Here is a 13,482-nt window from a genome sequence, read left to right on the forward strand (position 1 = left end):
ACGAAATACATGAAAAGAAAAAAATGAAGTCTGTCATTAAATGATTAAATAAAAGCCGTTTTTACCATATGTTCCAACGAGAAGGTCAAGAATATGCTGATGACCATGTAATGCTGCGATGTGTAAAGGTGTGTATCCCTGTAGAACGAAAAAGAGTTCAAGTTAAACATCCTCTTTTTTAGATACTGGATATTCAGTATGACATACAAACACATAGTACACACTCACTGTACGGAAAAAGCTGATGCTGGTTCACATGTTTGTATTTGACACATGTGACATTTTTTTTTTCTGTGCAGGAACAACTACGGCAAAAGTACTGGAAAGGTTTAGCACTTACCCCCTAGAGTTTCCCAGGCCCAAACACAGCCAACGAAAACGCCATGGAGAAAAAAAATATACAAATTAGCGAAGGTTATGGAAACACAAGATAATGATAAAAACATAATTGCTTGGTAATTCGCTGAAAATTGCATAGTTCTAGAGTTGTGCACGCTGGCACATAGACGCACTGTTTTGGGAAACAATTAACATGACATGACATGATTTATTAGCAGAGCGCTCCCACAGGCCGACAACACGTGCTGCTGTAATACATTTGCACAGCTGGATCTTCACAGAGATTATTAGGAGCATTACATCACTGAGGGGGCACAACAAGAGAAACACCCTGAAGTTCAGGCCAGCGGCGGTTGGACCGGTCTTATCAAACACCGTACACACCCATCGATTCCTGATTAAAGCTGGTTACTCACATGCTGCAAGAAAACAAAATGGATACATAACTGCACTGACATACAAAGTACATTTAAATGACACACATATGAGGAAATTAAGACGTGCACTCACTGATTTGGTGTTGACGTCAGCACCAGCATTCGCCACCAGATTGGCCATGTCCTCGTTGCCATGTTTAGCTGCCCAGTGCAGAGCTGTCTGTGGACGACAAGGGGGAATAATCAGAATCAGAATCAGAATTAGAATCAGAATCAGAATCAGAATCAGAATCAGAATCAGAATCAGCTTTATTGGCCAAGTATGTGAACATATACAAGGATTTTGGCTTTGGTTTTTACATTGCTCTCAACCAAGGTTATAATAGTTTTGGATTTTTCATTATAGTTTAGTTTTATTTAGTTTAGCTTTTTTTTTTCTCTTTTTCAGTTAGTTTTAATTCTTTTTTAGAGCAGGTTTACTAGTTTTTATTAATTTTCGTTATTTTCTAAATGCTTATTTTTAGTATTAGTTTTCGTTTTTTCATATCGTTTATCTTCTTCGCCGTTGTATTCAAATAAATTCCGTACAGGACTCTGCTGCTTTCTCCCAACTTTAGTCTCCATGTTTCCAGTACAGTGGGGACGAGAAGACGACTCTAAACCACAAGTGACGACAAGTGGCGGACCGTTAAGTGTCGTATGGTGCTGCTAGCTAAAATTGCCCGAGGAAAATAAATTGATTTCATATCAGTCTGACATTGACAAAGACAAAAATGAAGGGAATTTTATCCATAATTTGTATCCATTTTAGTTTGTTTTGTAAACACACAATACAGTTTCAGTAAGTTATCGTTTTTTCTTTTAATTATAGTTTTTATTTATTTCAGTTAACAACAATGTTTTTACAATTCTAGTTTTCGTCATTTCGTTAGTTTTCGTCAACGATAATAACCTTGCTCATGACATACAGTTCCGACATGAACCCAGACAACATGTGGACCTAGACATAATGTAGACAAACATTCAACTAGAGACAAGGACAACAATGGGTTGAGATTTACAGTGGACTTATAATGTAATATGTACGGAGTGCAAACTGGAGTTTTATATAGTAAGTGAATGTGTGGATCCGGTCTATTAAGCATATATGTTTATGTATATATTATTTACAGTGGAATTTACATTGTAATATGGACAGAAAGTGCAAATTGAAGTTTTTATACAGTATGTGGATGTGTGGATCCGGTCTATTAAGCATATATGTTTATGTACAGGGTGGGGAAGCAAAATTTACAATGAACATTTAGTTGTTTTTTCTCAGCAGGCACTACGTCAATTGTTTTGAAACCAAACATATATTGATGTTATAATCATACCTAACACTATTATCCATACCTTTTCAGAAACTTTTGCCCATATGAGTAATCAGGAAAGCAAACGTCAAAGAGTGTGTGATTTGCTGAATGCACTCGTCACACCAAAGGAGATTTCAAAAATAGTTGGAGTGTCCATAAAGACTGTTTATAATGTAAAGAAGAGAATGGCTATGAGCAAAACTATTATGAGAAAGTCTGGAAGATACTATTAAAGAAGAATGGGAGAAGTTGTCACCCCAATATTTGAGGAACACTTGCGCAAGTTTCAGGAAATGTGTGAAGGCAGTTATTGAGAAAGAAGGAGGACACATAGAATAAAAACATTTTCTATTATGTAAATTTTCTTGTGGCAAATAAATTCTCATGACTTTCAATAAACTAATTGGTCATACACTGTCCTTCAATTCCTGCCTCAAAATATTGTAAATTTTGCTTCCCCACCCTGTATATCACCAGCTTCCTGATAAAACCTGCTAAGTGACATTTTTAGTTGGGAATGAAAACCTGCTATCTGCCCTATTATAGCTTCAAATTTCAGTCTCCTGTGAAAGTTGTTTACATTCCATCATAAGTACCAACATTAAAGGAACAGATATTTTTTTGTCATATTTCACAGTTTCCTGTTATATAAACAGTTTTTTGTTTCTCCTGTAAAATTTGCCAAAAGTCACATAGCAGGTTTCATCAGGAAGCTGACGATATATTATTTACAGTGGGATTTACATTGTAATATGTACAGAAAGTGCAAACTGAAGTTTTTATACAGTGAGTGGATAAGTATAGGAATAAGCTCTACAAAATATATATATCTATGTATATATTATTGTAGTGCAAATAGAGTTTTTTGCATAGTGCGAATTAGAAAATTTTATACAGAGTGCAAAATATAATCATAAATATATTTAAATTTTATATTTATAATCATAAATTACGCCTCACTTGAGTGTTTTTTGCACTATTGTCAGTGCTAGTAATTGCTGTAGCATCATTACAAGTTGTCTAAGCTTCTTATTGGCTATGAGAGGGCAGAAGGCCAGCTGCGCACAGAGGGGAGTGGACGAATGGAGGGATTGGAGGGATGGTTTCCTGCCACCTAACGGAGCCTAATTACAAAACAACACAGCACTGTGCCCACAGTTGGGGGGCCCGGCCGCCTGTCACCAGGGGGAAGATTGATGATGTTGGTGTGACCTGCAGAGGGGAGACCCACCCAGACATCACTGCACTACTGTCAGCACACGTCAAGAAGAAACAAGGGCCCCCGCGACACCACACTCACAGATACACCCATACAAAGATACTTAAACGTGTAAAAATAATACACATGGATGTAAAACACAATCACACGCAAGCAAACCACATCCACCTGCCTATTACAGAGCAGAGCTGTGATCTGGTCTGTTACCCTTGTCAGTGTTTCCCTGAGTACTTTAAGTTGTGTAATTATGGGCCATCAACAGGTGAAAGCAGAGTGAAGGTGCAGATGTCGGCTAAGTAACCACATCCATTCTTTCTGAGTCTGACCTTTTTACTCTGCATATTAAACAGTAACCACTACTGAACTACACATTAACTATGGATGGAGGAATATGTAGGACCATCATCTTTTTCAGGTCTTAACTTTTTTTTTTTAAGTGAAGATAACTGAGGATATTTTTAACAGTTTGAGTTTAAAAGGTATACTGTCCATTTTATTTATTCTCATTCATTAAATATGATCATAAGATGTATCTTGGAAGTTTGAATAATTATGTTCCAGAAAAAAAATAGATATGTAACTGAAATATTATTGGTCACATGTAAAAAAGCAATAACGACAGCTACTACTCAGTGGCTGGGGATCATAAGAGAAGTTTACACCATGGACAGAATAACCCATCAGCTTAGAATGAAAGGTGAAAGATACAAGGTGCTGCCAGACCCAACTGGGAGGGTTCAGTGTCTTGCCCAAGGACACTTCAACATGTGGACAGTCTGAGCCAGGATTCGAACCACTGACCCTTTGGTTATAGACGACCCGCTCTATGACCATGTATTCTGCCCCTGAATTGCAAAACACATGGTATATATCTATTCTAAAGGCAATATATCGCAAATGCATGGGGTGTCCAAAATCTTTTTTCCATCACTATACATTAAAAACAGGTTGGTTCTGTTTGACCAAATATTAAAGAAATTGCTTAAGTTGTTTTATGCCACAGACACGAGAAGCTGTAGAAATAGGGAGAACACAGTGCATCTTGATGCTGGAAAAAAGACAAAAGAGGATATATGGTTGAGTTTAACCCTCTGATGACTCTTTAATTAGCCCATGATTACATTCTCACCTCCTCCCAGCAGGTCAGCTATAAACTTTCTAGACCACTGTCTCCAAATATTCTGACCTGAGGTTTCAGATGCTTCAGTTTCTGTCAGCATACAGTCACGGAAAAAATTATTAGACCATCAAAGTCATCAAAAACAGTGGTTATGCAATCAAGTACTAACTCCTGTGTGTATCATGTGACTAAAACAGACAGAAAAGAAAACATGGAATGCCTAAAAGCACTGTTTTTGGCTGTACAATGCCATAGCTATTGATGTAAGAACTGAAGTGATTTGGTTATTATCAAGAAAAACATGGAAAATGTCTAGAAATCAGCTATTAAATTAACCCTTTCATGCACGAATTATGAGAAAATTAGTCAAGATTTTTTTCTTCAGTGTTTAGCCATGAAAAAAACAATGCGATCGAGTTTTTTTTTTTTTTCTATGGAGTTACAAAAATATCCATGCATTCAATTTTTGAATTAAAGAAACATGTTTAAAACCTAATATCAGAAAGTGATATGAAAACAATGAAATAAAAACATTTTTAATGCCGCTAATCTGATGTCTTCTCACATTTTAACATATTCTAATGCTAGTAATTACTCACTTCATGGAGATAATGTGCAAAAAAAACCCTTCTTGTCTAACAAATAACAATTGATTTACACTCAAACATGTTACTGCAGATCAGGTTTATCAAGAACAGTAAAGTTACAGTAATGATCTGAATTACAGTGTATGGGATGGTGCATAAGCATCCACTGTGTTGGCTGATATGGAACTAAAACAACAAAACCCATGAATATACAAGAGAACAGCTGGAGAAGAACTGTCCACTGGAGTGGACAGTGCATGAAAGGGTTAAACTCTTATGAAGTATTTTTTTTCATTATATTTGTCCAAACAAATGTACCTTTAGTTGTACTGGACATTAAAATGAACAAGAAATTGAAGAAAACAAGGGATGGTCTAATAATTTTTTCCACAACTGTATTTCTATGTTTACTTTTCAAATCCCATACACTGCACCTTCATTTGATGCAAGTCCGTCTGTGTTGGTGTCAGGTCTTGACACCTAGGACATGCTAACCATAGTGAGACAACTTGTCCAAAGGCTGGTGGCAGAAAAATGTCTCAACGGGAGGGAATAAGTAAGAGAGGTGAGACACTTTCTGTTTGTGATAGATGCTGTCTAGTCGGAGTATCTCCATCTCTTTTGTCTGTCCCCTGTCACCTATAAAGACAGATTGGTTGAGAGGCTGTTTGACGGGCGGCTCGGCGGGTCTCCCTGTGGGCAGCAGTGATGGACGAGGCCGAACAGGATGCATCACGTTCTCCTTCCTGCACCTCTACTTTCTGTTCCTGCCCATCAGGGTGTCCCCCCTCCCTTCCGCCTCCCACCTGTCTGATCACTCAGGGACGACTCTGTCCCCGCCACGCGCTCCCCAGTGAGGGAAGCGGTGGCTAAAGAACACCGAGACACACATCAACGGGAGACACAATGACCTGACACTTTCCTGGATGTGGAGGGAGACAGAAAAGAGTGATGGACTAATGATGTACTTACAAACTGTGTGGCAGAGGAAGTCCGTCACGGCGGTAACAGCGGCCAACGTCGCAAGAAAAAACAGGAGAAAAAACACAAGAGGTTTGAGCAACACATGGTTAATTAACCCATGTATAGTGTTTGGGTCTGTGGGACCCATTTTCATTTTTTATTAAAACAAAAATGATGAGTAGTTATTTTTTTATGAATTTTTTCCTCTCATATGTTATGGAAGATGATTAGGGCCACTGGAAAAAAAAAAAAATAAGGTCCAATATATTTTTTATTATCATCCTGAGAAAAAAGCCAGAATTCAAACTTTTTTTCTCAGAATAATAAAAAAATATATTGGACCTTCTTTCTTTTTTTTTTTTTTTCCAGTGGCCCTAATCCACTTCCGTATATATCTTGATTATATTACATTGTATTAAAAAAAACTAAAAACAAGTAGCACTTTAATTCATAAATATGATCTAGCAAAGGCAAAAGGTAAATATTAAACATATATGCTTTTTATGTTGCTTGTAATTGGGATGAAGTAAACATCTGTTGAGTATTTTAACATAAAATAGTTGATTATGTTGACTTAAAAACCCACAACACAAATGCAGTGGGACCACCACACCCACTAACATTGGCTGAATAACAAAAATCTGAACACCACACAAGGGTTAAGGTTAGATGATGTGCTGCTATGTCTTAAGCATCTGTTTGAAGTGGAAAACTAAAAAAACTGCCCGATTCAGACAAACATTTGATGAGAACAGGAAACACTTAAGTCCTCCCAGGATGGAGAAGCAAAGAGTAATCCCTTCAATCCTGGTCAAACATGTGATTTAGAGACATGTAGTAAAACTTCTTTCACATTAAGTCAGAACTTGACCATTTTTCTACCTCAGATTTGTAACCTTTAGTCTCATGAGTCATAGGTGAGGTATGTGTACACTATCTCATCCACCTCTCCTGAACAGCGAAGGCTAAAGGGAACATCAAAGAGGCCCGAGGGCGATTTAGCACCTTCCCAGGGACACAACCAGCATTGTTCTACAATTAATCCCAGCCTGCTCTATTACTTTCAGATTATCTTTAAGTGGGTGAAGTCTTTGTGGAGCATTAAGACTCTTCTTAATCCCCCCCATCTCCCTACACTTCAATGGCGGCCATGCTATCTTGTCCGGTGGGGATGGCAGAGGCTTAGGGCTAGTCTTAGAAGGTGGTCCGCCGTGGCCACAGGACAGTGTGAGAACTGTGACACAGGGGAGGGACAACAAACATGAGCTCAAATCTCTTAAGCGCACAGGGAGACAAATAAAAGGATTTGGGTTGTCAGGGGGGCACAGGAGCTAAAAAGCTATCTTTCATAATCCTTTTGATAGTGGACCTTTGAAATGCATGATCTGGATGTTTTAACACAGGGTTCTCAGAATACTATTAAGGGGAAAATCTCGACAGAATGAGCTTGTGAAAGTTATACAAGCAAAACGTAGGTTTAGGCGCATGAGGAGTTTTGTATCGCACTAGACAATCACAGCGGAGGAATCAAAAACAACACACATGGAAAATACTTAGCATCCAGATTCCTCCACTGAGGCTCTAGATGAACTTGCATTCCAACAGGTTCAGTCCATTCCAACACATGTCAGAAATAATAATGTGAATTATGTTAATGCACCAAGTAACTCACCCCCTGCGAAGGACGGTCATGGTCACAGTCAGGAGCCAGAGTGTGTTGAAATGAGAAAATAAAGCGCTCATGTTAGATATGAATGGAATCTAATAGCTTTAAGGCAACGTTATAGGCTGATAAAAGTCACATAAGAAAAAATGTCCAGTTATCTGTATTAAAAAAATATTTAAGTACTCACTGAGGTGAAGTCCTGGATCAGAAAAGGAAACAGAAACCACAAACATTAATTAGTAAAATGACAGATAAACATAGAAAACACCATATTTAAACTATATATTAACCCTGTAAAGCCTGAACCATTAAATCATTGACAGAAAATTCCAGTTTTTTGAAATTGGAGCCTTTATTGGTCCTTCTGAACAACCAAAAAAATCTTTTTCAAATATCAATTTCAATGTATGAATTTCAATTTTGTATCATATTTGATACATCGGATCTCAGTGCTCAAATATTATGGTTTTTGTACAAACAAAAACATTATACAACACAAACATGTCTATCAAATTGGTAATTCCTTTTTAAAATTGACACAGTTCTACCTCCTTCCTCATTAATGACTATCTTGTAGTGTCACTGTAAAGGCCTCTGGTGGATGATTAATGTACTGCATGTATCTAATTGTATACATCAGGTTTTTCAAGAAAAAAAATATCACACTGATCATGTAGAGGGCTTTAAAACTCATGTATCAAATATGATACGTTCGGTGTTAGAGAGTTAAGGATGATCACAACTACCAAAATGGTTTTATTTTACCATTACATGTATGCTCTATGTAGACTAGACTGGATTGTATCTACACTGTTGACCATAAAGTTGGAGTAAAATATTTTTACCTCTTCTCATGAAATGATTGTGACAATGCGATTTATGCTTCATAGATAATGTGTAACTGGAACTCAGTATGTAATCATTCGACCTGGTCAAAGGTGATTACTGGTGTGTATAAATAGGAATAAAAAGAGGAACGTGTCTGAAAACAGAATTATTCCAACTTTAGGGGCAACAGTGGATAATCTACCTCTGGGAATAAGTTCATTTCCTGTCCTGAAAACCTCTGAAATTTGACCAAAATGATAATAGATGGTCCTAAGACAGCAAACAAAACTGAGCTGCTTATATTTTCATGACAGGAGTGCATGAAATACTCAACAGGGATGCAAAACAACTGGTGGAGAACATATTAACCCATAAAGACCCACTACTACTTTTGTCAATTTTTCTGTACATGTAACCTTTCTTAAGCGATTTATCATCATTCATTATAATATTATCCTCTGTATTTTGCATTCTTTCCTGTGAAAATCATCTATTTTCTTTTATTTAATTCACTGATCATGTAGATGTTCATAAAAGCTCAAAGTAAATTCAAAGGTTATTACATCAGAAACAGACAAAACAAAAAAAAGGGACTTTTTCAGCAAATGTATCAATAATTGAACATAAACCAAGTGTCATTAATTCCATGGGTTTTACTGGTGAATCAATGCTGTAGAAGATGACGGTGTTTCCATGTTCACTGTGGAGCCTCTGAACGTCCAACTGGGTCATATCTGATGACCATGAAAAGATGACAAACTGCATTTTATGTTAATTATTGACATGGATTGATGGAATTAATGGATCAGCAGATGATTTTGGTCACCAGGGGATGTTTGGGTCTTTATGGGTTAAGACGCTGTAACTGGAAACCAGGGTTAGTCAAACAAATACTGGTTTTTAATCTCTTCCTGTTTCTCAAATAACACATCTTTTATGTAAAATTTTGGAGGAAAGTTTTCTGTAGTTTCTAACATAAACAAATACATTGATCTCAGTCACAGATATTTTTGAGACTTTTAATAAAGATAGAATCGCTTTATTTGCACAGAAAAAGTATGAGTGTAATAAACTGGCACTGCATAGGAAAGTTGTGTGAAGCATTCTTTAACCCTTTCATGCATTGTGGTCACTACAGTGGACAGTTATTCTACAGCTGTTCTTTTGTATGTTCATGGGTTTTGTTGTTTTAGTCCCGTGTCAACCAACACAGTGGACACTTGTACACTTCAATTCATACCATTACTGTAACTTTGCTGTTTTTGATAAACCTGATCTGCAGTAACATTTGAGTGTAAATCAATTAATTGTTAGACTGTAATTCACCGTTTTTTTTTTGTTTTGTTTTTTGCGAGTAATAACTAGTTATATAATATGTTAAAATGTGAGAAAACATTAGATTGGCAGCATTTAAAATGTTTTTATTTCATTGTTTTCATATCACTTTCTGATGTTGGGTTTTAAATACATGTTTCTTTGCTTCAAAAATTAAATGCACGGTGTAGCTGAGTGGACATTTTTGTAACTACATGAAAAGAACTCGATCACGTTTTTTTTTCATGCCTTAGGAGGAATAAAAACACTCAAGAAAAAAATCTTGACTGAGGTCCTCATAATTCATGCATGAAAGGGTTAAATCTGACTAAACCGTGACTGATTTTCACCACAGACTTTTAGGTTCATACTTTTACCGTTCACATTTGTTTTTTTAGTTCAAAGCTGTCTGACTGTTAATGTTCTCTCCATTTGTCAAAGTATACTGCAGCGATACACACATTCATGTATTCAGAATCCCATCTGTTTGAAGAAGCAGAGCTAAAGGGCAGGGCTACCTTCTTGTTCGCCAGCGAGGGGTCTTGTCTGAGCAGCTGAGAGAGGTCAGGGACTCGAGCACCGGCGGCCGAGTAGATCCACTCCTTCTCTATAGGATCCAGCTTGTACAAAGAGACAGAGGCGGGGGTTGAAATGTGCACGTGTGCAGACGCAGAAACATACACTCACACACACACACACACACTGCTGTCCACATCCTGTTGTGGCGTCTGTTGATAGTGCTGAAACTACAACCCTCTAATCCATTTCCTACTAACGTCTGAGTCACGGATAACTGACACATTGTGGGTGACACCCATAACCACATCTTTTGGCTGAATAGTTTTAGTTTCTGTTGAAGAACTTAGAGTAATAATAACAGCACAGGAAAAGACAGAAATCAGACTTACAGCTACAGCAGTGGAGCCCATGCTGCCTGTACACTCCTCATCCTGCTCCGATTCAGACTGAAAGACAAAAACAAAGGTTGAGCTACTACTCAGTGACGACAAAAACACGACTACGACTACTACTATTATGATTTACATATTTATACAGTCGCGGAAAAAATGATTAAACCACCCTTGTTGTCTTCAATTTCTTGTTCATTTTAATGCCTAGTACAACTAAAGGTACATTTGTTTGGACAAATATAATGATAACAACAAAAATAGCTCAAAAGAGTTTAATTTCAGAGCTGATATCTAATCATTTTCCATATTTTCTTGATAATAACCAAAATCACTTTAGTTCTTACATCAATATCTATGGCATTGTACTGCCAGAAACAGTGCTTTTAGGCATTCCATGTTTTCTTTTCTGTCTGTTTTAGTCACATGATACACACAGGAGTTAGTACTTGATTGCATAACCATTGTTTTTGATGACTTTCGATGGTGTAACAATTTTTTCCGTGACTGTCTTACTTATATTAGGTATTACTTATATGCTGTCACGACTACTATTACTGTTATCGCTTTATTATAACTTTTATCTTGTGATTATTAAACCATATATACACATATACATATAGTGCATATTAGAATATTATATTGGAATATTATAACATAATAAGCTATTTATTTATTTATTTGTTTATTTATTTATTATTATTATTCCTTTATTATGACTATTTTATAGACTTTTAAACAGCTTTTTTAAGAGTATGCACACAGCACTTTTATATAACACAGCATTTTTTAAATCACATAGCGCTTTTTACATGTTGAGATATGTATTTGACAACAAGAGTCATGCAACGAAATTTTGTTCAGGTGAACTGTTATTTTGCATAACAATAAAGTGATCTATCTATCTATCTATCTATCTATCTATCTATCTATCTATCTATCTATCTATCTATCTATCTATCTATCTATCTATCTATCTATCTATCTTTGAGACTTGTTTCTACTAGTACTTTCCAATGTGCAAATGCAGTTTTTCACTACTGTTTTTTTTTTTAATATATTGTTATTGTGTTACTATTTTCTTGTGATATTTCTTGTTCCTGTGTTGCATTTCAATTTACTGAGTTCTCTGCCAAAAGGGTCAATAAAGTTCTATCTAATTGAATCTAAGGTACTATCTTTATTCTATTGTTTTCATTTGGTAGTGGTTTATTGTTCTTATTTATCTATTTAAATTATTTATTCATTGATTTTGTTGTTTTTAATTGTGTGGCTTTTTATGTTTTTTTCATCTATTCTTGTATTTCATTCTTTTATTTGGGTTTCATTTATACTTCTGTATGGCACTGTTTTCTTTTTTGTACAATTCCTGTGTCTTTAAATCTATTCTATATTTTATTCTTCTATTTTGGTTTTAATTATTCTTCTGTGAAGCACTTTGGTCCACTGCGGTACTTTTAAAGTGCTTCACAAATAAAATTGGATTGGATAATCTAATCTAATCTAATCTAATCTAATCTAATCTAATCTAATCTAATCTAATCTAATATAATATAATATAATATAATATGACTACGACAGAGTTAAAATGTACAGGGGACACTCATAACGTTCACAGTATCATTAGGAGAGACACACCCATAAAACACTCCCTTTAACACACAACTGTCACACCGCTGTGATGTTTTCCAGCTGACGAGACGTGACCAAAGGGTGTCAGACAGAAAGAGAGTTAATGAAACAGCGAGACAGAGGTGACTATTTCACACATAAGGGGTAATGAATAACAATCCAATTAACAATGAACCACAGAGCAACAGGCCTGCAGTCAGACCAGGTGTTTTTGTCACCACTTGAGTCTGAAGGGAAAAGCTACAGAAATAATGAGCACAGCTTTTCCAATAGTGTATAAAAGTGTCACTTGGGCTGATTTATGTGAGAGGGGAGACTGTTTCTTTTTCCTTTCTTTCTTCTTTTTAGGAGATCTTGATTGCAAATTGTTCTCAGATCATACAAAGACATGATGTTAAAACACGCAGGCCTTTCATGTCTCTCACACAAACTGCCACACGTCAGCACGCCGAACATGAAAAGTGGAGGGATAGTATTTATCCAGCCAATTCCACTTTGACACATGCCCATTTTTTGCACTTTCGGTGGAGACGATAATAACACAGACGGAAAAAAATTGTTGGATAAAGGAGAGATGGAGAGGCTGTAAGAATTCCAGAAGAGTTTTCAGCACTTTCACTTTTTTATTTATAGTAACAAGTCACTTTGTCTTGTGTTATATGTGTTAGATATTCTGTATATTTGTGGTAAAGGCCTACCTTGAAAATGACATGCTTTGAATTAAACCTAAAAGATCTAGGACTATTTCTGTGGCAATGAATTTTTCTCTACATTTATCACCATTTCTTTAATTTTATACTCTGTATTTTGCAATTTCTCAGTGAAAACAGGCATTTTTCCATACATAATTTACTAATAATATAAATTTTCATAAAAGCTCAGGGTTAATTCAAAGGTTATTACATCAAAACACATTAAACTGAGAAAAAGTGATGTTTTCGGCAAAATATACCATTAAACAAATGTAAAAACAAACATCTATAACCACTGTCATTTGTCAAACTAAATGGGTTTTACTGGTGAATCAATGTTGCAGAAGATGATAGTGTTTCCATGTTCACTATGTGTTTTTTCAGTAAACATCAGATATTTTCCTACATTTAATTCACTGATCATGTAGATGTTCTTAAAAGCTCAGGTTAAAGTTGAGGGTTATTATATCAGAAATAGAGAA

At 36.0% G+C, this 13,482-nt stretch overlaps 1 protein-coding gene across 2 annotated transcripts in view; it reads right to left on the reverse strand.

Moving 5' to 3' along the window:
* The window catches only part of LOC115423224 (ankyrin repeat domain-containing protein SOWAHA), a 32,452-nt gene that overhangs the window by 5,153 nt on the left and 13,817 nt on the right, over positions 1-13,482 (reverse strand). Inside the window, exons 4-11 of one of the 2 annotated variants that reach the window (XM_030140003.1) lie at positions 10,677-10,733; positions 10,287-10,388; positions 7,810-7,825; positions 5,504-5,505; positions 850-936; positions 582-584; positions 341-343; positions 66-138 (exon numbers count right to left, since the gene is read on the reverse strand). In XM_030140003.1, coding sequence (XP_029995863.1) covers positions 66-138; positions 341-343; positions 582-584; positions 850-936; positions 5,504-5,505; positions 7,810-7,825; positions 10,287-10,388; positions 10,677-10,733 — 343 coding nt within the window. Of the gene's footprint in view, positions 1-65; positions 139-340; positions 344-581; positions 585-755; positions 759-849; positions 937-5,503; positions 5,506-7,809; positions 7,826-10,286; positions 10,389-10,676; positions 10,734-13,482 lie in introns of both variants that reach the window. The other variant, XM_030140000.1, reaches the window with a different exon arrangement.

Source organism: Sphaeramia orbicularis, chromosome 7 (assembly GCF_902148855.1).
Source record: "Sphaeramia orbicularis chromosome 7, fSphaOr1.1, whole genome shotgun sequence".
NCBI lineage: Eukaryota > Metazoa > Chordata > Actinopteri > Kurtiformes > Apogonidae > Sphaeramia > Sphaeramia orbicularis.